Raw genomic sequence first — 22,547 nt, 5'->3', positions numbered from 1 at the left:
GTGTAGAACTCCTCTATGTAGGTTTTCTCAGAAGATCCATAGCTCAAGAACTGGGCTCGGTGACATAGGTGTTCGGTCATCCACATTTGCAATAACAAGTTACACCCTTCGAAAAAGTTCCCTCCGGCTTTGCAGGCCGTGAGAGCTCGGAAGATATCAGATACAATCATGGGCGCAAGTATGCTATCATCTTGAGTGAGCAAAGTACTGACGACCCCAACTACCTTTATGTCTATATTCCCGTCTTTTCTTGGGAACACTAAAAGCCCTAAGAAGGTTATCATGAAAGCACCCCGTCTATGTTCATCCCACTTTCGACCGTTACTTTTGCTGCACAACTTGTTTTCTGGCTTGTCGAATCCTCCTATGTGGCCGTATCTTTGGTATATGAAGCTCAGAGTGCAAAAACCTTTTGCCAAGTCTAGGTTATGGATCGTTCTGACTATCTTTAACGAGTCCAAAAATCGGTGCACCGCTACGGCTCTTGGAGCAACCAGGTATTTATGCCTCAACGGAACCTCAGCACTGCCGATGTACCCTGCTATTTCCTCTAAAGTCGGGGTGAATTCAAAGTCCGAGAAATGGAAGATATTGTGCGTCGGGTCCCAGTAAGTGACTAGTGCCCTTATAATATCCCCTCGAGGCCTGATATCCAACAAACCCGTGAGACCTTTCAGATGTTTCTTGACTTCATCTCGCCCTTCTTTGTCTAAATCATTCCACCATAGCCGCAACTGGAGGGGGATTTTATTCATGATTGAAAAAGGTTCATTTTGAGTCGTGCTCATTCTGCACATTTATTAATGTGATTAAACAAAAGAAAATTTATTTGACTCAAAATGATTTGATCATTTTTCATAAAAGAAAGACCCGATTTTCCGAACACGACCTTTCAGCACTTTAAGGACGAAGATTTTAAGGTTGTGTGAGTCAACTGATCAATAATCCAAAAAATGACAGAAGTGGCCGTTTATGCAAAGTCAGCCTTCCGGCGTCCCTAACAACATCACCCAACTCTATGACGAAAAATTAAAATTATTGACACATTTTTTTTCCCGGCTATTTTTGCAAAAATGGGAGGTTGGACCCGACGAGGGTTGCCTACGTATCTCACGCCCTGTGAGAATCAAACCGGCGTAGTTCGCCCAACATAAACTAAACTTGTAAACAAGACTCCTTTCTTTTCAAATAAATCAAACTAAAACTTTTTTTTTCATTTATTTCGGCAGGGTTTTGACACTACTTGGACATTGGTTTTATTTTTTCTAAAAATAAGTAGTTATCTCCCTACGTTGCTATATTTTTTCTCTCTATTTTTTCACAATTTTTTTTTAAAAATTCCCGATTTCAGAAGTCGGTCAGCATGCAGATCTGAAGCAAATAAATGTGCAAAACAAACAGGATGCAGCAGGATGGTCTTTTTTCATTTCAGGTTGCTTGTCCTAGACGGACCCAACCCCTGTGTTGAGTCCCCTAAGTCAAATGCAACATGATGCAAATAAACGTTCCTACTAGGGATCCGGCATGAAGTCAAGTTATTCTAGGTTCAACCTGGGTATATGTTCTAGACAGTGTACCCGAGCGGACAACTCGAGTTGAGGAAGGAGCTCATTTCCGGGAACCAAAAGGCCAGCCGGCTTAGAAACTTTCCGAGCCTCTTTTATTTCAGGGTATGACAATAACAGAATAGGGAGTCTCAACCAGTAAGCACATCCCCGGAGGTGAGAAGAGAAGATTTCGGCACAGTTTATATGTACAGTTCAAATAATATCAAAGCGGTAAAAAACATCATTTTGCACATTTAGGTCAAAACATGTAATAAGATCAAATAATAAATAAAGCCAAATATAACAATTCATCTAAGCTCGAATTCTGAACCCTGAATCAGAGATTCTGGGTTAAAGTCCCCAACAGAGTCGCCAGAGTTGTCACACCTCCCTTTTTTGCCCGCACCGCCTCGAAAAGGGCGCGGAAGGGAGTTTTTCCAATTAAAGGACAATCGAAACGGGATTTATTTATTTATTTCAGAGTCGCCACTTGGGGGATTTACGGTGTCCCAAGTCACCGATTTAATCCCGAATCGAGGAAAAGAATGACTCTGTTTAACAGTCTACGCACCAGAAATCCGGATAAGGAATTCTGTTAACCCGGGAGAAGGTGTTAGGCATTCCCGAATTCCGTGGTTCTAGCACGGTCGCTTAACTGTCATATTCGACTTGATTGTCTGATTTTATGCAATTATGAACATACGTGCGAATTTTAAACTTTTTACCGCTTTTATTATTATTATTATTATTATTATTATTATTATTATTATTATTATTATTGTTTTTATCGAGAATTGCAACATCGTGAAAATACATCTCGAACCACATCACATCAATGCACCCGTGGTTGCTGGCACATTTCAATTCTATTGAGATTTGGATTTGGGTCACATAAATGTGCACCCGAGTTTAAGAAGATAACCTTATTAAATACGCGCCTAAAACGACTAGCGTATCATTATTTTGGGTAGGGTCGTGAAATTTGCTAAACGGCCCATCCCGGAATCTAAGTAACTTTGCAAACACGTATAGAGGGCCCCACAACTTGTGATTTATTTTGGCGAAGCACGCCTCATTTATTTTAAGGATATCCTAGAGTGACTACATTTCTATTAAATTCGTCTCTAAAATAAAAGAGAAAATCCTAATTAATTACATGCTTGAAAAATAGGCGTAACATATTAAATGCTAGGTTAAGACAAATGTTAATCGGAAAGGAATATTAATAAAATTGAAATTATAAATAAAATACGGAATCGACAAATAATATATTCAAAAGAAACTAATTATCCTATAACTAGATTAAACTCGCATTGTTAGATGACTTGAACGTTGGAATTAATTATTTACAACTATTTGAAACTAGAATCAATCTTAATTACTGATGCATATTCGAAAGTTTATTAAATTCAAGCGTTAACTCGTCTTGTTTGAACTCACATCATGCCATAATGCCTAATTCACGAAATTAATTTAAATTCATGCTTTAACTAAATTTAGCTACATATTCACGATTAACCTACTGTTGACAATATTAAAACCTTCATAGCTAGAGAACTATCCAGTTTTGCCAAGCCGATTCACTAAAGACCAACTTATGTTATTTTCCTCTTATTCCAATTATTAAACAGTTTGACAGTAATGAGCATGCTTAAACATATACTACCTAATATCCAAACTAAAGCAGAGTATTATTTAATACATCACTACAAGATGCCTAGTTATGCAAAGCGATAGAAATTTACAGAATATTAATACATGACATAGCCTAAATACAATCAGTAAAAGAAACGAAGAAAAAGCTAAATTAAAACTTCAAAATTTCATTCTTCATATGTATTCATGCTTTCATATTTCAGCTTACTATATCGACAAGGTTACAGCCATGTACCTGGTATTAAAAGTAAAAGAAGAGGAAGATCAGCAGTAGCAAAGCAACAAGAACAATCAACAACAACAGTAGCAAATTGAACACCCAGGGATGGATTTTAAAACCAATAGAGATGATTCCACATCCAATAACAGATTCAAAATAACCCAACAGCAACACCAATACCAGAAACCCAAGCATTCAGTGAAACAACACTCCAAAACCAAAAGAAAACCCAGGAAAACCAATCTGAAAATCAGTAGTACCAGATGCAAACCACAGAAGCAGTAATAGTATTCTGATTCTCAGTAATAAAGAAAGGCTTCACTTTCAATTTTTTAATTCTCAGAAACTGAATTTCTTAAGTTCTGACAACTCGGTTTTCTTTTCAACTTAAGCTCTGAATTTTTGATGATAAAATCCTTAATTGGTTATATTTTTTTTAACTCTCTAATTCTAACTCTCCAAGGTTTTTTTTCCAAGTCCCCCTAAATTCTGTCCAAACTCCTCTTATTTATGTCCCAAAAACAGAAGTATTTAAATTAAATCTCACCATCTTCTCCTCATCCCCCTTTTGAATCCCACAACTTAATGTTTTGTCCCCACTATATTAAACAATGTATTAATTCCCATTAACACATATCTTTTCCTTATTTAATTCCCTTATTGCCCCACTACCGCATGTTTTGTTCCCCACTATATTAAACAATGTATTAATTCCCCACCATTATGTCTTGTCCTCCACTACGTATTAGTTTATGCATTATTTTAATATATTAGCGCTTAGTGGACAAAACACTCAAATTAATCAATTACTAAAACTTAACATCCCGAAAATGCCCCTGAAACTACCGAATGCTTGGTGATCTACCCCTGAAAATACTGCAATTTACCGTTCTACCCCCATCAGCTATAACCAATTCACCTAATCAATTAACCAAATACAGCAGCTATAACCAATTTCTAATCAAATTTCATCAATAAATTTAACCTAGAAAATCAGATTATGTCAAATATCATCAAAACAAAGACTAAGGATTCAGGGAACCAAACCATATGATGAACAATAAAGAAACAACTAAAATCATTTTGACTGAACAACATTTTTAACAACAAACATACTTTCAGATTCAATAACAGTAACAAATTGAACATAACAAACAAGTAGATTCAAATCACTAAACTTAATAATCAATTGAACTTCAAATTAAATCTAACAACATTACAACCAAGATAAAGGATTTAAGTAATTAAACTAACACACTTCTATATTAAAACTAAACAAGAACAAATGAATAAAAACAAACTAAAGAAATAATCAAGAAATGAAAAACAAAGAACAAGAAAAGAATAAAAAATATACTAATTTCAGATCCGAGAATATCAAACAAAATACGGATAGAAATGAAACTTAAACCAACTAATCGGAAATGAACAACGACGGAACAGAAACTCGGACAGCAACCTCGACGTACCGGATCTCGACTCAACGAAAACCCACCTTCTCTTTTAACCTCGACGAACTCAGACTGGACCTCACCGAACGACGAACAACGACGGACTCAAACAAAACCAAACGAGACCTTGAGCGGATGGCAGCTCTTAGTCAGGCTCGAACCAATGAAAGCACACACGAGCTCCATGATGAGATAGAAATCAAAACCGGCATGGAGACGGGAGGCGGACTGGTCGTTTGCTCGTGCGATGGGCTGAAGAAGAAACGACTGGAGGGGTTGTTTGGTTCGCTGAGGGAGATAGGACTGTGTGGAGGTTTAGGGTTTGACGTGAAGGTGAGCTGGTCGACTGGAGAGCTGGGCAGCAGTCGCAGCGATGGCTGTTTGTGGTTGGTCGATGAAGTTGCTACTTGTTTGGGGCGCTGGAGGCGACGTTCATGGATAAAGCTGGTCGTTGAAGAAGAAGGGTTTGAGCTCGACGTGGTCGTTCACTGCTGCGTGAGGCTGGTTGAGGGTGGACGATGAGGCAGCGTCGTTGACGGGTGGTTTGGGTGGACGACGAGGAGGGTAGCAGCTGCGTTTGGACGTGACGACGACGGGGCTGGGGACGATGGAGTTGGTTCGTTGCTGGAACGAGGAAGAAGATGATAGTGGTTTAGGCAGTGGTGAGAAGAGGAGGGAGGGGCAGCCATGGGAGGGAGTAGGAGTAGGGAGTGGTTTTGAGAGGGAGAAGAAGAGAGGGGGGCCAGATGGCTTTTGGGTTTTTTAGGGGTTTTTTCAAAACAAAAGTCCAAATGGAAGAAAGGGTGGGGGGTGTTTGTTTGGGGTTATGGGGCGGACCGGGTCGGGTCGACCCGGTAGGAGTTTATTTGGTTTGGGCCTGGTTGATTTAAATTAAAAGGTGGCCCAATCTGATTTTCTTCTTATTTCCCATGCTTTTTTTTTTAATTTTTTCTTAAGCTAAAACTAAATTCTAAAAATCCTAAATTATCCTATAGAACTTAATTAATTTATAAAAGTGCAAATTAATTCTCAATAACAATTAACACACAATTAAATAGCAATTACGATAAAATCACACAATTTGGACATTAAATGCTAAAATGCAACATACATTATTTTTATGATTTTTTTGTTCTTGTAAAACAAACTTAATTGCTCCTAATTGTAGAATTAAATCCTAAATGCAAATGCGACATATTTTTTGTATTTTTTATTAATTTAACAAATAAACATGCACGGACAAATACAAATAATTATCCAAAAATGCCACGAAATTCTCAAAATTGCACACAAAAGGAGAATTGTTTTATTTTGAATTTTTTGGGAGTAATTCTCACATAGGGCAAAAATCACGTGCTTACACGCACTCCGCCAACTCTGCGTATTTTGTCAATACCAGAAGTATTTTGTACGTGTACGGAGAAAGCTGTGCCGGGAAAACCTGATAAAATTGACTGAATTCTTCTGCTAAAGGGAGAAGGGGGAAGGAATGACCAATCACAAAGGGGTATACATAAAATGTACAATACCCCGGTCTATGGACCTCTATGAAGTCCCTTCTCGCTGGAACCATCTCAATATGAGGGGGAATGTTGTATTTAGCGTGGAGGGCATCGATATGGACCTGCTCTGTTTTAGATACTAACAAAGCTGGAGTAGGAGCATGTTCTTTAAGAAAGTCACTTTGAGACATGGGGTATCTCGGCAGTAACTCTTCCACGGTGGAAAAACTATCCCTTTCCTTCATTGTCATGTCCTCGCCACCAGATGGGAGCGCCATAAACATCGGGGTAGCGTCAGAAATCCTCTCACGAGATCGATTTGTTCTAGGCATATCTATGATGGGAGATATGTTGATAAAATAGAAAAAGCTAAGAACGGCAAACGGAGAAGAGAAAGTAAAGAAATCGCTAGAGCAAAAGCGGAAGGGATGAGAAGGAATAACCAAAGAAGAAATGGCCAAGAGTTTTTTAAAAAACAAACCCTCCACCTATTTATAGGATTGGGTGGCACCAAAATCGAAGCGAAAGGCTGCAAAATGGCACCAAAATTCTAGCGACAAACCATCAGCCTCTGTCTCGGAAATACGCATAATGATGACGCACATGGAAGTGATGTCATTTCCCGACCACCCAGGATATCGTTGAGCATGCTAACCTTCTGTTGTTGGCCAAACCATTACAATTCATAAGCCAAATTTCTCCGCAGGTGTGGGCGATGTCCGCTTATCGAGGGCGCATCAAAATGCAACCTCGAAGTGGAGGGACTAACTGTATAGGCCCAAATTTGGACGACCACGGCCACTGGCGAATACGACAAGGGACGAGACCCTTACAACACAGCGTCCTTTGGTCGTTGAAGAAGGCGACGACCGACAACAGTTAGAAAACGCACGACATTTGTAGTAGTGTAGGCGCAATATGAGGCAGTAGGAATATACTTTCAAATATTCTTTATGTTATACCTTTTAGGGTTCAAGAGGGGATTGTCCCTTATAAATAGAGGGAGAAGACTCTGTAAAAGGGATCGAAAAATGAATACAAAAAAAGGATAACCTTCATTTATCACAGTTCTGAGATCCATATATCATATTTACCTTTGGCTAAGAGCATCCATTGCAATATCTTTCTATATTCAAAGTTATCATATTTACGCTTAATCATTCGGTTTCTGAGATCCATATATCATATTTACCTTTGGCTAAGAGCATCCATTGCAATATCTTTCTACATTCAAAGCTATCATATTTACGCTTAATCATTCGGTTTCGAGATATTAAGAAACATTATTCATCTTGTTCATCCCTTGCATCTTTCAATCTAGAGTATATTATACTTGACTGAGATTTACCTCTTCATCTTTTTTAATTGATTTAATCAAAAAGGTTTCAATATCTTTTGGTCAACCAATTACCATATATTCTCTCAATACCAAGAAATTTTCGAAAATAAGTAATCAATAATCTCTTCACCACATACTCGAAGGATATCGAATTTACTAGAGCTAATTATAGATAACGCCTGCCCATCATCAATGACGGATCCACATAGCTTTGATACCCCTTTTGCCAAAAATATTGCACTCTTTAGATAGGTAAAAATTATTTTTGTATGTATATATATTATGTATTGTACTCCTTTGACTAATTCGTGCATTTACTTCTCTAAATTTTAATATCCTTTAAAGAAATCCTAACTCCACTAATGGTAGTCCAATAGGCTATAGCTTATAGGCCTTACTTATACCACACATAATCAAAATATGGCATTTATTTACCCCACCTATACTCAAATTATGATCATACCTAATATCTTATTTATAAGTTGGGTCAAGTACACTAGTCCAAACTTTCAACATTTAATGAAAAAGGCAGAACCCACAACCACAAAACATTTGACACATCCAACATATATAGGAAGGTACCACTTCTATTCATCACCATTTCATCATTAACTTTATTTCAAACATGAGCAAATTAGAGCTGGTGTTCGTACCTGCTCCGGCCGTTGGTCATCTTGTTTCAACATGTAAATTTGCTGAGCATTTGCTCAGCAAAGATCAAAGGTTATGCATAACAATTCTCATCATAAGGCCACCTGCACCATGGGATGCAGGTATAGATGTCTACATGAAGCGATCTTCCTCTACTCCCGAGGGCAGTAGAATTAGATATATCACACTTCCTCGAGTCGAACCACCATCTTCAGACAAGCTAGAAAAGTCTTTAGAGAATTACTTCTCTCTTTTAATAGCCAGTCATCGACCACTCGTTAAAGAAGCAATCATCAGCAACAAATGGCCTGATTCGAACCCGAAAACCATTGGATTAGTCATTGATATGTTTTGCAGTTCAATGATTGATGTAGCAAATGAACTTGGAATTCCTTCCTATCTTTTCTTTACTTCTGGTGCAGGTTTTCTTGGTTTCTTGTTTTACCTGTCCGTTTGGCATGAAAAATTCGGGAGAGAATTTAATAAATCTGATTCTGATTTAAACATACCAGCCTATGCTAATCCTGTACCCTCAAAAGTCTTGCCTATGTTCGCGTTTAACAAAGAAGGTTTCAACTCATTCCGCGAACATGGTGTTAGGTTTAAAGAAACTAAAGGAATTCTTATCAATACAGTAGCAGAATTCGAAAATCATGCTGTAAATGCCTTAGCATCTAACCCTGAATTGCCTCCAGTTTATACAGTAGGATTTCTTGTTGATCTTGAGGGGCAAAAGACTAAGGGAAATTCCAATATTGAGTATGAAGAAATCATGAAATGGCTAGATCAGCAGCCACCTTCCTCTGTTATTTTTCTCTGCTTTGGAAGCTCAGGGATTTTTGAGCCACCACAACTAATCGAAATGGCAATTGCACTTGAACAAAGTGGAGTAAGTTTCTTGTGGTCAATACGCCGGCCTGTAGATGATGAATATGCAAAACTTGAGGAGATATTGCCAGAGGGATTTTTGGAGAGGACTAAAAACAAAGGAATAGTATGTGGTTGGGCACCCCAAATCGATATCTTGGCTCACAAAGCTACTGGAGCGTTCGTGTCTCATTGTGGATGGAATTCGACTTTAGAAAGCCTATGGCATGGAGTTCCAATTGTGACATGGCCCCTTTATGCTGAGCAACAAATCAATGCGTTCCAATTGGTGAGAGATCTCGAGATGGCGGTGGAGCTGAGATTAGATTACAAGATGCGCGGTAGTGATCGTGGTGAAATTGTGAAGGCAGAGGAGATGGAGAAAGCTATAAGATGTATTATGGACAGGGAAAATCCAGTGAGGAAGCGAGTTAAAGACTTGGGAGAGATATGCAGGAACGCGTTAATGGAGGGTGGATCTTCTTTCAATTCTATAGAAAGATTTGTTGAAACAATTCTTGATTCCTAGAATTGAGATTAGAAGAATTTTCGAATCCATATTCTGTTAACGTAGCAGAATCTTATGTTACTTTTGAGGAATGAGTAGAATGAATCAAATAAGAGCTGTTGCTAAGGTGAATGTATTTGTCCATTAATATATTTTATCATGTGAGAACCTTTAGTATTTATAGTTCAGATCATAAAACTTCATGGAATCGCCTAATATTTGTCCCGGACATCAAATACGGCCTAAGAAACAATTTTCACCCACTCGAAATGACCACAATATATTTTTTGGCATTTTACAGCCATAAAATTGCAAATCCGCGCGAGTCCCAAATATTTGTATGTTATAGCCCATGCCTTCCGCATTGGGTGCGGTTTTCTGCTTCTCTGGTTCTAGCGGATGTTCAAATGCGTCGTTCATTACAGTAAATTGGATTGGACTTAGGAATTTGCAACTAAATAATTTTCGTTTGAAGGTAAATTTACTTAATTGAATTTGAATTGCAATAAGTAACTATGTCAACCGTATAATTCTCTGTTATGTCGAAATCATTAGTTATCTGCTTTCGGGTGTCTGTTCTATGTGATAGAAAACAGGTATAAACGGCGGAAGCAAATAGCCAGGATCACTTGCATCCAATATAGACAATACATAATTACATATTTTAATCAAACATAAAATCGATACTTATCTCTTGAAGCGTAACCGCGATCGCGAAAAGAGCCTCCAAGCAAGAGCGAAAACATCCACCAGATCATCCTCTAGTTCCACAGTCTTCCGTTGTGTGTTCTCATAGGAAAATCATGTAGTAAAAACTATGGCCTCCTTATGGAATAAGACCCCTTTATATAGCCACGGATTTTAGGGTTTAAAACATTTTCCTAAATATTTTAGGTCTTATTTTTCCATCAAGAAATATGATTCCATTTAATTTCTAATTATTCGGGGACAGAAGGGACCATAGTATTTAATTAATGAGGCTTATTATTATGGACTTAATTCGAAATATCCGAATTAATACTACCATAATAAATTACGAATTATTCCACTAAAAATTCGTAACTGCACTCCTCAGTTCATTTTCGAAATTCTTGCATTAAACCTTATTTAACTCCCCATGTTAAGATTGAGATACTAATCAAATAAATTAAATTACTGACAATTTAATTCATTGATTATTTCCTTTAGACTTTCGCTTAACTTATTTCATGTGACGGATACAAAATCCACTTGTAGGATTTACACATGAAAACTTATAAGCTTTCATAAAGGTGTATCATCAATCTCTAGACCGAGACATGAATTCCACCAACGAACTATTACTTTGCCAATGTATATCATTGTTGTTTAATTTACCAGACATATTGATCCGCGAAAGAATCTCGTCTTTTAATAAATCAAAACAATAATAATATACACAACTAATAATAATTTTATCAAGATTAAGAGTATAAGTACATTTAATGGCTAGAGAATTTATTTTATTAAGTCAGTATAAAATACTTATCTCTACTTGGTCCGTTCAATACATACAAATGGTAGTAGCACAAGAAGTTAGAATTAGACCATTCCCATAGTCAAAATAAATTATATTTAATTTTGTGCTACAATCATTCTTGATGGTTTGTCCAATTCCATCATTAGATTCTGAACATAATCTTTATACTTATAAGAACTGGTGATTTAATCTTTCGTGTATAAGCTAAACTCTATACACTAAATCATCTACTATATAAGTAAAGGACACAAATGAACATATGATCTATTTAAAAATTTATTAAAATTAAATAAATAATTGTTTCATAATAAATATTATCCAAACCAAATCCATGGTTAATAGTATATCTCCCAACAATCTTCCGCTTAGACTTTTAACCATGATAATGAAGTATTAGAATATACTATATCTGAATGCATGGTTAATAGTATATGCCCTAACACTCGGTACATTTGTTTGGCAGTGTTTGGTAGTAGAAATATCTTTCAACCAACTTTATTTTTTTCTTTGTTTGCGTTTTTAGGAGGAGGATCGTGTCAGCTAAGGGTGTTCAAAACCGAACCAAAACTGAAAATTGAATCGAAACCGAGTTTAATGGTTTATTGGTATTGGGTTAACGATTTAACAGATGAGGAACAGATTGAATTTTTTTTTATTCACGACTTATCGTTTGGGGGCGGTTTATTCAATTTTCTTAACGAATAATCCGTTAACTCGTTAAGAATATATATATGCACATAAAATTTATTTTTATCCATATATATATTAAATAATCAAAAACCCTTCTTCCTCCAGTACTCTATCAAAGTGAATTAGAATAAAAAAAAGCCAAATAAAAGGAGTCATCTAACCGTGACAAAGACAGAATTTCCTGTTTGAAACAAGATAACAACACTAGTTACACCACTACTTCATCAGCTTTGCCTTGGCTTTAAGGCATCTTAGAATTCTAAGCATGACGAACATTTGTTTTAACAATGGCCAATTGAAAATCTTTCACATGGACTAAGGCTAATGTGCATAAACATAAATAAGATTCTAGACAGATGATTTATCTATCACGGTGTCTCTTCTGCTTCGTCCCTCTTAGTACGTCGACCACCTATTTAAACATATAGAGATTAATTTTATTTTATTTTGATTGAATTAGGCCGATAAACTGCCCGATAACCACCCGATAACCGTCCGGTAAGAACTAAACCGATACCAATCTGCCTGATATCTTATTGGGTGGCTAACAGATTAATATATTTATAATTCGATAACCGATACGCTAAACCGTTAAGAATAAATAAGCGCCTAATACACCCGATAAGCAGTCCTAGTGTCAGCTAGTAGAATGGATAATACAAATGGAACTATTTAGCATTAGGGCGCCTGATGTTTCGGCGATCTACCTGTTTGAAATTCTCTGTGTTTCACTTACCATATGTATTAATTTCTTAATTAAGCTTTTCTTTTAACTAGTATCTCGACACGTGTATTGCACGCGTTTCCATATCAATCAGTACAAAATAGTATATAATACTCCCTCGTTCTAATTTATGTGAACCTGTCTGACTGAGCACGAAATTTAAGAAAAAATGAAGACTTTTGGAATTTGTGGTCCTAAACAAATTAAAAAGGGGCTCGGAGTATTTGTGTGGTTATAAAAGCTTTTTATTAAGGGTAAAATGTAAGTTTAAGCTAAATTGTTACCAAATTTAGAAATGAGTCATTCTTTTTTAGAACGGACCAAAAATGAAATATGTTCACATAAAATGGAAATGAGGGAGTATAATATTAAAATATGTTTGTAATGAGTATTAATACCAATTTTGAAGGGAAAAAAATACAAGTTCAAATTGATTAACGATGATCCTATTCGATCGATTTGATGAACGCAAAAAGATTGGATATCTTCTAAACCTGCAATATTCAACAAATAAATTTACAACTTTTCTTGTCGCCAATTTAATAAGGGAAGAAGACGACAACCTATGTATGGGAATAAGAAGATTAGGCAGCTATTTGTGTATGGGATCGACTTTTAATTTTTTGGTAACCCAAAATATAGTCCAAATTTGATAATCAATACATTTATTATGAAGTTGACGATTAATAAATTTTCTCACGCTAATTCGATCCCAGAAAATTGGCATGTCTTTTAGTTTTTTGGTTTTCAAAATTATTGTCCAAATATGACAACCACTACATTAAAATTTTAAATTTTATGTAACTATCATGTATAGTCAAATGGATGAAAGAAAAAGTGATGGAATTATCAAAGCACGTGTAATAAGTAATTGGAAAGAAATAAAAGTACCTAATTCAATATATGCGGACGAATTTGGTTTGTTGGAGAGAGATTTTTTTTTTTTCCAATTGACAGTAACTTTCATAGGAAGAAATTAGATAATTGAGTTCGTACCTACTCATGATTTGACAAATAAATAGAGGGAAAGAGGCTACATGAATGTATAATTACTGTTATGAAGGTGAAAAGTTACAAATATTAATTGAACATTTTAATGGTTGAGATAAAATATACGGAGATAGAAACAATTTTAGGGAAATACAATCCAAACGTCACAATAATAAAGAATTTTGGTTGCATGAATTAAATTCATCTTTTACTCTTGTATCTGTACTATTTATTTTACCAATTATTGGAAAATAAATTTACTCTTTGATATAATAATATCACTGCATGAGAAATCTCCAGGTGAAGGTTAAAATAGTCATTCAGTTTTTGATGGATATTTTAGTAATTTAATTTTGACTTAAAAGTTTCAAACTTATAATAAAGTATGATATGATATGACTTATTATGTTCTTTTTTTAGTCTTTATTTAATAGAACTTTAAGAAATGAGTTGTGAACTTAGTGAGTGTCACGATCCAAAATCTACTAAGGATTGTGATTGCGACGGACATCACTGTCAGGCAAGTCAACACCAAGAAGTTAATTGAATTCCCATTTTAGTATTTATTGAAATCATTTCTTTTATACATTAAATAATAAATAAGAAATTCACTGAATAAATAGTGATGTCTTTAACAAACTTAAATATTGAATAATCTCATAGTCATCCCAGAACCCGGTGTCACAAATGCATTAGCAATTTCTAGGAAACAGTGTAATACAATAACCGCCCGGAATACAAATTAGATAGTAGAGAAAATACAATACAATACTCTGAAAGAGACTCTGCTGACTGGGGTCGTCTCGAGAGGTGCAACTCAGCTTAGTCTCCGTATCAACCATGCCGCTGCTCCAAACTAGGCCACTAGACATACATGTGTCTGTGCAATAAAAATGCACATCAAGTATAGTATGAGTACAAAAACATCGTGTACCTAGTAAATATCCCGTCTAACCTCGAAGAAGTAGTGACGAGAGGTCAACTTCGACACTTACTAGTAGTCCAATAATAAAATAATAATAATGTAAAAAATCATGGATTTTATAAGGTGACTGCAAACTCAATAATCGTGAAGCAGGTAAACAACTCTTTGGTTAATAGAGATTTCCAAGTTCATATTTCATCATTTATCAATTTATCTCAGGCCGAGGAAAATAAATATCAACATCTATAACTCTCAAGGCAAGCAATACAAGCATGCGCAACTCATGTCGAGGCCGTACTGTCCGATCCAACATAATAGTAAAATGTGCACTGCCAGAGGGTCGAATGACGCGAACCATAGATGCATCTATTACCCCACTCGCGAATCATACATGCGACGCAGTCAAATATAAATAAAACACATCAAACAGTCAATCAAGAATTCATCAGAGAAACAATTACCCAAAGAAATGACAACTTCTCTTTAACGGTCAAGAAAATGAAGTTTAATTTCTTTAGAAATTCATTTACCAATTCGATATGATTTAAGCAATTTAAATTGACAACAACATTACAAGTATTGCAAGTAAAGCATGCTTTTAGGTCCTAGACTATCCGGACTTAAGCATAATAGTAGCTATGCATGGACTCTCGTCACCTCGTGCGTACGTAGCCCCCATAAATAGGAGTACATATTTAATTATTTCACCTATGAGGTTAATTCCCTCTTAAAAGGTTAGAAAAAAGGACTCACCTCGCTCCGAAGTTCCAAAATCGGCTCCCAAGCCCTTCCGACGACTCAAATCGATGGCCAACGCTCCAAAACTAGCCAATAATTATGCAAACCCATTAATTTATTCTCAAATACTTATTATAATCCGATTTGTAATAATCTCTAACCCCGATCGAAAAGTTGACAAAATCGTCCTCGGGCCCACATGCCCGGATTCCAAAATTTTTCGAAGATAAAGTTTACCCACAATACCACGAATTCAAATATATAACCTATCTCAAATTCCATGCTCAAATCGTGGTCAAAATCCATAAATACAATTTTCTAGGTTTTTCCTCAAAACCCCAATTCCCACTAATTTCTATGCTAAAATCTACACATAATCAATGTATTTAACTCATAATAGGTGGGATTAACTTACCTCCAAGTTGCTACGTGGAAGCCCCTCTCAAGAAGCTCAAAAAATCACCCAAGAATGGAGAAAATAAGAAAAAATGGCCAAACCCCGGTATTTAATGTGTTTTGCCCAGCGACTTCCGCACCTGCGGACTCCTCGCCGCTTATGCGGATGCTCCTTCTCACCTACACCCATCTTTGCTTAAGTGCTTGCGCAGATGCGGTCAAGGCTCCACACATGTGGTCCTTCAACTGGGCGGCCTTCCTCTGCTTCTGCGACTTCTAGGCCGTTTCTGCGGCTCCACACCTACAGCCAAAAGCTCGTAGGTGCGGTTACACCAGATGCCAGCAGCCTCAATTCTTCTTCAACTCCAAATTTGATCCGTTAATCACCCGGAATCCACCCGAGGCCTCTGGGACCTTATCCGATCATACCAACACGTCCCAATACACATTACAAACTCAGTCGAGCCTTCAAATCCCATCAAACAACATCGAAATCACGGGTCATAACCCAATTCAAGCTTAATGAACTTTAGAAATTCACTTCAACATTCTATGTCGAAACCTATCAAATCTCGTCCGATTGACCTCAAATTTTGCGCACAAGTCATATTCGGCATTACAGACCTGCTCCAACTCCCGAAATCGAAATCTGACCTTGATATCAAAAAGTCCACTTCCGGTCAAACTTCTCAAAAACCTTCAAATTTCTAACTTTAGCTAAACAACTCCAAAATGACTTACAGACCTCCAAATCCACTTCCGGATGTACCCTCAATACCAGATCACCATATGGAGCTATTCCTAGGCTCGAAATCCCAAATGGACACCGATAACACTGAAATGCACTTCAACCCAAATTTATGACATTCTTCCAAAAATTCTAACTTCCACAATAGGCGCCGAAATGCTCTCGGGTCATCCAAAACCCGATCCGGACATACGCCCAAGTCTAAAATCACTATATAAACTTGTTGGAACCTTCAAATCCCTATTTCGAGGTCGTTTACTCAAAAATCAAACCTTATTCGATTCTTTCAACTTAAAGTTTCTCAAATTAGAAATTTCTCTCCTAATCAACTCCAAACTTCTCGAAATTCAATTCCGACAATGCGTGCAAGTCATAGTATCTGAAGTGAAGCTGTCTATGGCCTCAAACCGCCGAATGACGCGCTAGAGATCAAAACGATGGTCGGGTCATTATATTCTCTCCCACTTAAACATATGTTTGTCCTCGAATGTGCTGAGAATTGTGTTGGGGTTACCTGAAATCACTATTTAATGCCCCATGCACCTACCCGTGCTACCACAACTCAGCTGAAGCACATTTGCTCGATCAAATGTGAAGATGTCATCTTTTATTTAGGTAAATAAGCCTTAGAGCCCATTTCCAACATCCGGATTTCTCTGCCGGGCCTATTTCCAACATACGAACACTGTATCAATTACCACACGATGTACCAGAACATGACTGCATACCTTTGCTGAATTCACACTATGCACTACATAACTCACCTGACCATAATGACATCCTCTGATGAATGTAGCCGAGATTCCACGAATCTGATGCTCCCAATGCACCTCATGACATATATAAATCCTGTCGCAATTTTTGCAATACTTCCACGACAGAAGAGATGTGTGGAAATTCATAACCAACTGCCGAGTCAGCAATTTATTCAGTCTATACTTCTGATAAGAACCATCACCTCATTCTGAACCAAAATAATGGTATTTGCTCTTTAATACACTTCATATAATCTGATTGCACTGATCATAGATCCGATAATATTGCCTCACCTAGTACGAACTGCTCAGGTACTAAGCCACCCCAGATATGACCAAAAATCTCATATGATGCCACAACGTGCCAATAGGCTACAAACTTGAACATGATACATAAGGGAAATGATTTCTGGAAGGGACTACTCAAGTCACACAACTAATATGAATCCTTCCTAAAAAAATGGGAAATAAAACACACAAAATAGATATAAGGAACTGTACTCAACATCACACTGTTGTGGCATGTAACCCGATCCAAACAACATACCCGTGGCGGCGTGCCATCCGATCTACACATAAAAATTCACATAAGGAGATACACACCGAGCTAAATTTCTCATTACTACAAAATACCAAATATCGGTCACAAGCACGCTAAGTGCATAATACCATCCCCGGGGATACATATAGCGCCATAAGCTACAAAATTCAAGCACAACTGAGGTGCGATATATGATCTGAAGCTTAAGAGCCATCCTGCTCACACAACACCATCGCTATGCGGAACCTCGACACATAAGAAAATTATCAAGCCGTTTCACAACTCTCGCGGCACAATATAGTATTACCTGAAATAGCTGATGCCGAAATAACATCCAACGTTCAAATACTCCTCTATAAGGAGTGCTATGCTGAAACGAAAGTATCCGGCTTGATATAGATCCCATATTCATATTTATGTCTATCCACAGACCTCGAGCCGATTCTGATCGCCCGAACTAGGCTAATAACCTCCTTTTTCTCATAATACACAAGAACAACCATCATAACCGGAGCAACCTCCACCATCCATAGCCCAATAAAACGAGTGCCCTATAAGCATAAATTCTCAAATTAATGATATTACCACAATCTTCATACTTGGTTTAAATTTTCAATAAATCAAGTAACTACATGTCACACTTATACAATCTTCCTGTGAGATACGCTTTTACGATCTCATGCACCAGGTAACAAGCTCGCACTTCCATACCACCGACCAGACTAATGTTGTAAAGCAAATCAAGAATCCATAACCAGGATGCAAAGCCTCCTCTACAAATACCGATCTCAGGTGACGCTGAAGACAACACCAGCTTACTCTAAGCATCCATATCCCTTTCCTGCTCATCCGAGCTCATGACATCTTTGTCAACACCGAATCGCAACCTTGATCCCCACTTCCAAATTTCATACCGCTCACTGCACCTAACATGCCAATATGCGATAGTGCCAGAATTTCATCATAATTCCTGAACCACTAATAGGGTTAACACTTCATCATGTAAAAACTTTTTACTTAACTCATTCCGAGAGAATCATAGCAACACACGAGTGAATTTTCATAACCGTAGAACATGTAAATCCTCAAGTAGTGGTCTAAACCACCATAACCCTTCCGGGATCCGCCTACACATGACATGCCATAATACTTGAATACTCCCAAATAAAACCAATTACGGCAGCCGTCAAGCCTCGCACGTACCACCACAAATCACATGCATAACTAATCACGCTGAAGGTACTGATTACTGCCACCAATATGCCAATTCAACCATGGCTAACCAATCCGACTTCTTCTAACTTATCCTTAACTTGCCTTAGAGATAATCATAGCTCCAGTTAACACATAGCAACTCAATCCGCACTCATCCTGAGTGGCCTTGTATCACGAGACCATACTGTCTCAAATCTCACGTACCATCTCATACCTTCCTTGTGTGCACATTTGCATCCTCAGCTGGTATGCCCATTTTGATAACTCCTCTAAGAATCTGAAGTCATTTCCTCTCATTCTTCCAAATGCTACATTGCAATTCAAAAATATCATAGAACATTCCGAGCCTCTTATCATAATCCGCCACAAAAACTCGATTCTTAACCATACTGCGGGCCTGAAATCTTTAGGCATTGCATCTTACCTTTGAATTCACTAGGACCGTTGTTGAGAGTCACCCACTCTGGCTTGGTCCCGAATATAATCAACTCCAAGGCTCCGTTGGCACATGACCACCCATCTCTATGGAGCACCCGATTGAATCACTTCCTTATAAATCACCTCCATACAACACAAATCTTGAGTCTTCCCAAAGACCGAATAAGAATCGATAAGGCCATTTATGGCACACATCTCTCATATCATTTGATCAGTTTACCACTTATATTCTTTTCCCTTAGCTGAAATAACTTGCCATTATGCCGATAGACAAAAACCTTACAAGTAGATAACCATGCAACCCAATCGTAGGCGGTGGGACTCTTCCACTCAGCTTGGAGCCACCTGTTACATAACTCTGGAACCACCAAGATTCTTTATTCATTGTTGACATGATCTTACACATCCAACCCGCCAAATTCCTCGAAATCCTTTTGTTAGCATTTCATGAACACTCTGAATCTCTAGCAACATTCACATATTCGACTTCTTACTGGACAGTCAATAAAATCCTTAGCAAAAGCTTCGCCAACCACGCGATTGTTGACCTGCCCACAAGAGATAAACCCCATGTGAAAATTAAACGTCGACATCTTCCAATGTCGCTACACGGGGTACAATCACTACGACATCAATAACCCATCTTGAGCACGTGCTCATTCACCAATTGTACTAGTCCATTCACTTCTTATGGACATCAACTAAATATGCGACAATATCTTCCAATTCAAAGTTATATTGCATCCTTCTTCGTATCAAGCAACTCCCTCTCTGTTGCATCCAATCTCCCGCCGTATAATAGCCAATATTTCAAATTAAGCTCGTGGACCCAATCAACGTCCACTAAAATTCCCAAATCACTTTAAACTTTTCCTCAAGGTGTGTAGTTATCCTGCCACTAAACCCATATGTTACTCTACCACTCTCCCACTTTGGTCAAACTTACTTCTTTAAGCAACTACTCGAATTTCGCTTCTTAGACCTGGCCTTCTAGAAATTTAACCACCGCCTGACAATTCCCACATGTATTTTATCATCCTTTGCTGCCCAATTGTTGCCTTAGAGCAATATATATCTCTGTAGCACTTGAACCGATAGATCGCTACTAACCTCAACCCTTTCCGAAGATCTTCCTTCTCGAGCCGTCAGCATTAGAAATACCCATTAAATTCTGAACCACCGCACCCCGTGGTCTCTGACAACCGCTTCCCTAATATTATCTCACAATATCCTGCCCCAAAGGCAAATTGTAGAGGATCATAACACCGACAAACTTAACAAATTCAATCAAGGGCGACGACACAACATCACAGATGAAATTCCACCACACTTGAAAATACCAAGTCTCGTTACTCCATCACCCAAACTTGAACAATTATAGTTCGATTGCCTTTCCTCCGTCGGGAATAAAATATCGAATCTCTGAATCATGCACTGAGTAGGCCTCCTTTCAGGTCATTTACTGCCCTCGAAACATTGGTAAGTATCCTACCATCACATCAATACTGGGTGATAGCAACGCACAAATCGTCATAAAAATCGATGCCAAATCTCAAAACCTTAGGTAATACTGATACTTAGCTAAAACAACAAACGACCTTCTACAAGGCGACGACAGTAGCCCAAACAACTACACAGGGAGAAATATTCCGCATCACATCTATAGTACCATTACAATTCCTCAATTACCGATTTATAACAACTGCTTCACGTCGCGTAAGATTGAATGGAAAGGAAATGAAGGCATAAGCCTCAAAGAAATCAAACCGCATGATGAGGAATCAAGGAGGGAAGTGCTCCTAACAGCCCTGTAGCCTCTCGAAGATAAGTACAGACGTCTCTGTACCGATCTGCAAGACTCTACTAGACTCACTCATGACTCGTGAGACCTAAGGAAACCTAGTGCTTTGATGCCATGTTGTCACGACCCAAAATTCACTAAGGGCCGTGATGGCACCAGACACCACTATCAGGCAAGCCAACACTCAGAAGTTAATTGAATTCCCATTTTAGTATTTATTGAAATCGTTTCTTTTATACATTAAATAATAAATAATAAAAATCACTGAATAAATAATGATGTCTTTAACAAACTTAAATATTGAATAATCCCATAGTTCCCAGAACCCGGTGTCACAAGTGTATGAGCAATTTCTAGGAAATAGTGTAATACAACAATCATCCGGAATATAATTTGGACAGTAGAGAAAATACAATACAATACTCTGAAGGAAACTCTGCTGGATGCGGTTCGTCTCGCAAGGTGTGATCGGCTCCAACCCTATACCACTATAGAATGGCAAGAGTGGTCGATACATCTTTTACCCGAAAGGTCGGGATCGAATCCACAGAGAGCTAATATTGGTTTGAAATTGGGTTTCTATTTAATCTAGCTATGTGCGATGTTCTTAATTACACTTCCAATCATGCTTTGTTTTGGTTACTATTCTACTTTTAACACTAGTAAAGAATGAAAATAAGCTAAGTATGCTATTTTTGTAAGGTTTTTTCAATTGGTAAAAAGGCACTAGGAAAGTGACTTACACCTAGGTGAGTATCTGATGGGGTCTAAAACATAGGGCAAACTTGTTGTGATTAGGATCATGATATAACAATTGCAATATAGCTACTCACTCTATGCCTCTCGGTACTTTGAGTAACTTTGTCCTAATTAGCTTTTTTAAGCCCAATTGGGTGTTTAAATAATGCAAGCAAAATTGGCTCAAGTCGGGTATTACTATCTCTAGGTTTAACCCTTTAATTACAACTATCAATCTCTTGAATGCACCCCAATTCCTTGTTAGCCAAAATTTCCTGGACTTAATCTTTTTTTCTCAAGAAGAGCCTAAGTCAAAAAGGCACAAATCAATGTTTGCAACCACGAATTCAACAATTAAAGCATAAATCAAGCTAAATAATATTAATCCATAAACATTTAAGCCCTAAAATTAAAGACCCATTGAATACCCATACTAGGGTTGGGTCAAAGCCCTAGCTAATGGATTTAGCTACTCATAATCAAAGAAGAAGTCAAAGATAGAAATGAAATATAAGCCATAAAAAGTAATTACAAGAGTAAAATCTAAGATTAATTGCTAAAGATATTCTAAAATTACTCAAAAAGGTAAAAAGCGGTTGTTCACATGCT

The 22,547-nt window shown here is 37.5% G+C and overlaps 1 protein-coding gene across 1 annotated transcript; it reads left to right on the top strand.

The window, feature by feature from the left end:
* Positions 1-8,193: 8,193 nt before the first annotated feature.
* LOC107796811 (UDP-glycosyltransferase 71K1) lies at positions 8,194-9,909 on the top strand. Its single transcript, XM_016619633.2, has one exon. It carries the CDS (start codon positions 8,341-8,343, stop codon positions 9,760-9,762), a length of 1,422 nt encoding a protein of 473 aa, XP_016475119.1. The 5' UTR covers positions 8,194-8,340; the 3' UTR covers positions 9,763-9,909.
* Positions 9,910-22,547: the final 12,638 nt, after the last annotated feature.

This window comes from Nicotiana tabacum, chromosome 10, assembly GCF_000715075.1.
Source record: "Nicotiana tabacum cultivar K326 chromosome 10, ASM71507v2, whole genome shotgun sequence".
NCBI classification, from domain to species: domain Eukaryota; kingdom Viridiplantae; phylum Streptophyta; class Magnoliopsida; order Solanales; family Solanaceae; genus Nicotiana; species Nicotiana tabacum.
Note: the sequence above shows the minus strand (reverse complement) of the source record. Positions and strands in the feature narration are given on the sequence as shown.

What these genes read in the sequence shown, in the direction of transcription:
- LOC107796811 (XM_016619633.2), top strand. Translation starts at nt 8,341, where the DNA reads ATGAGCAAATTAGAGCTGGTGTTCGTACCTGCTCCGGCCGTTGGTCAT.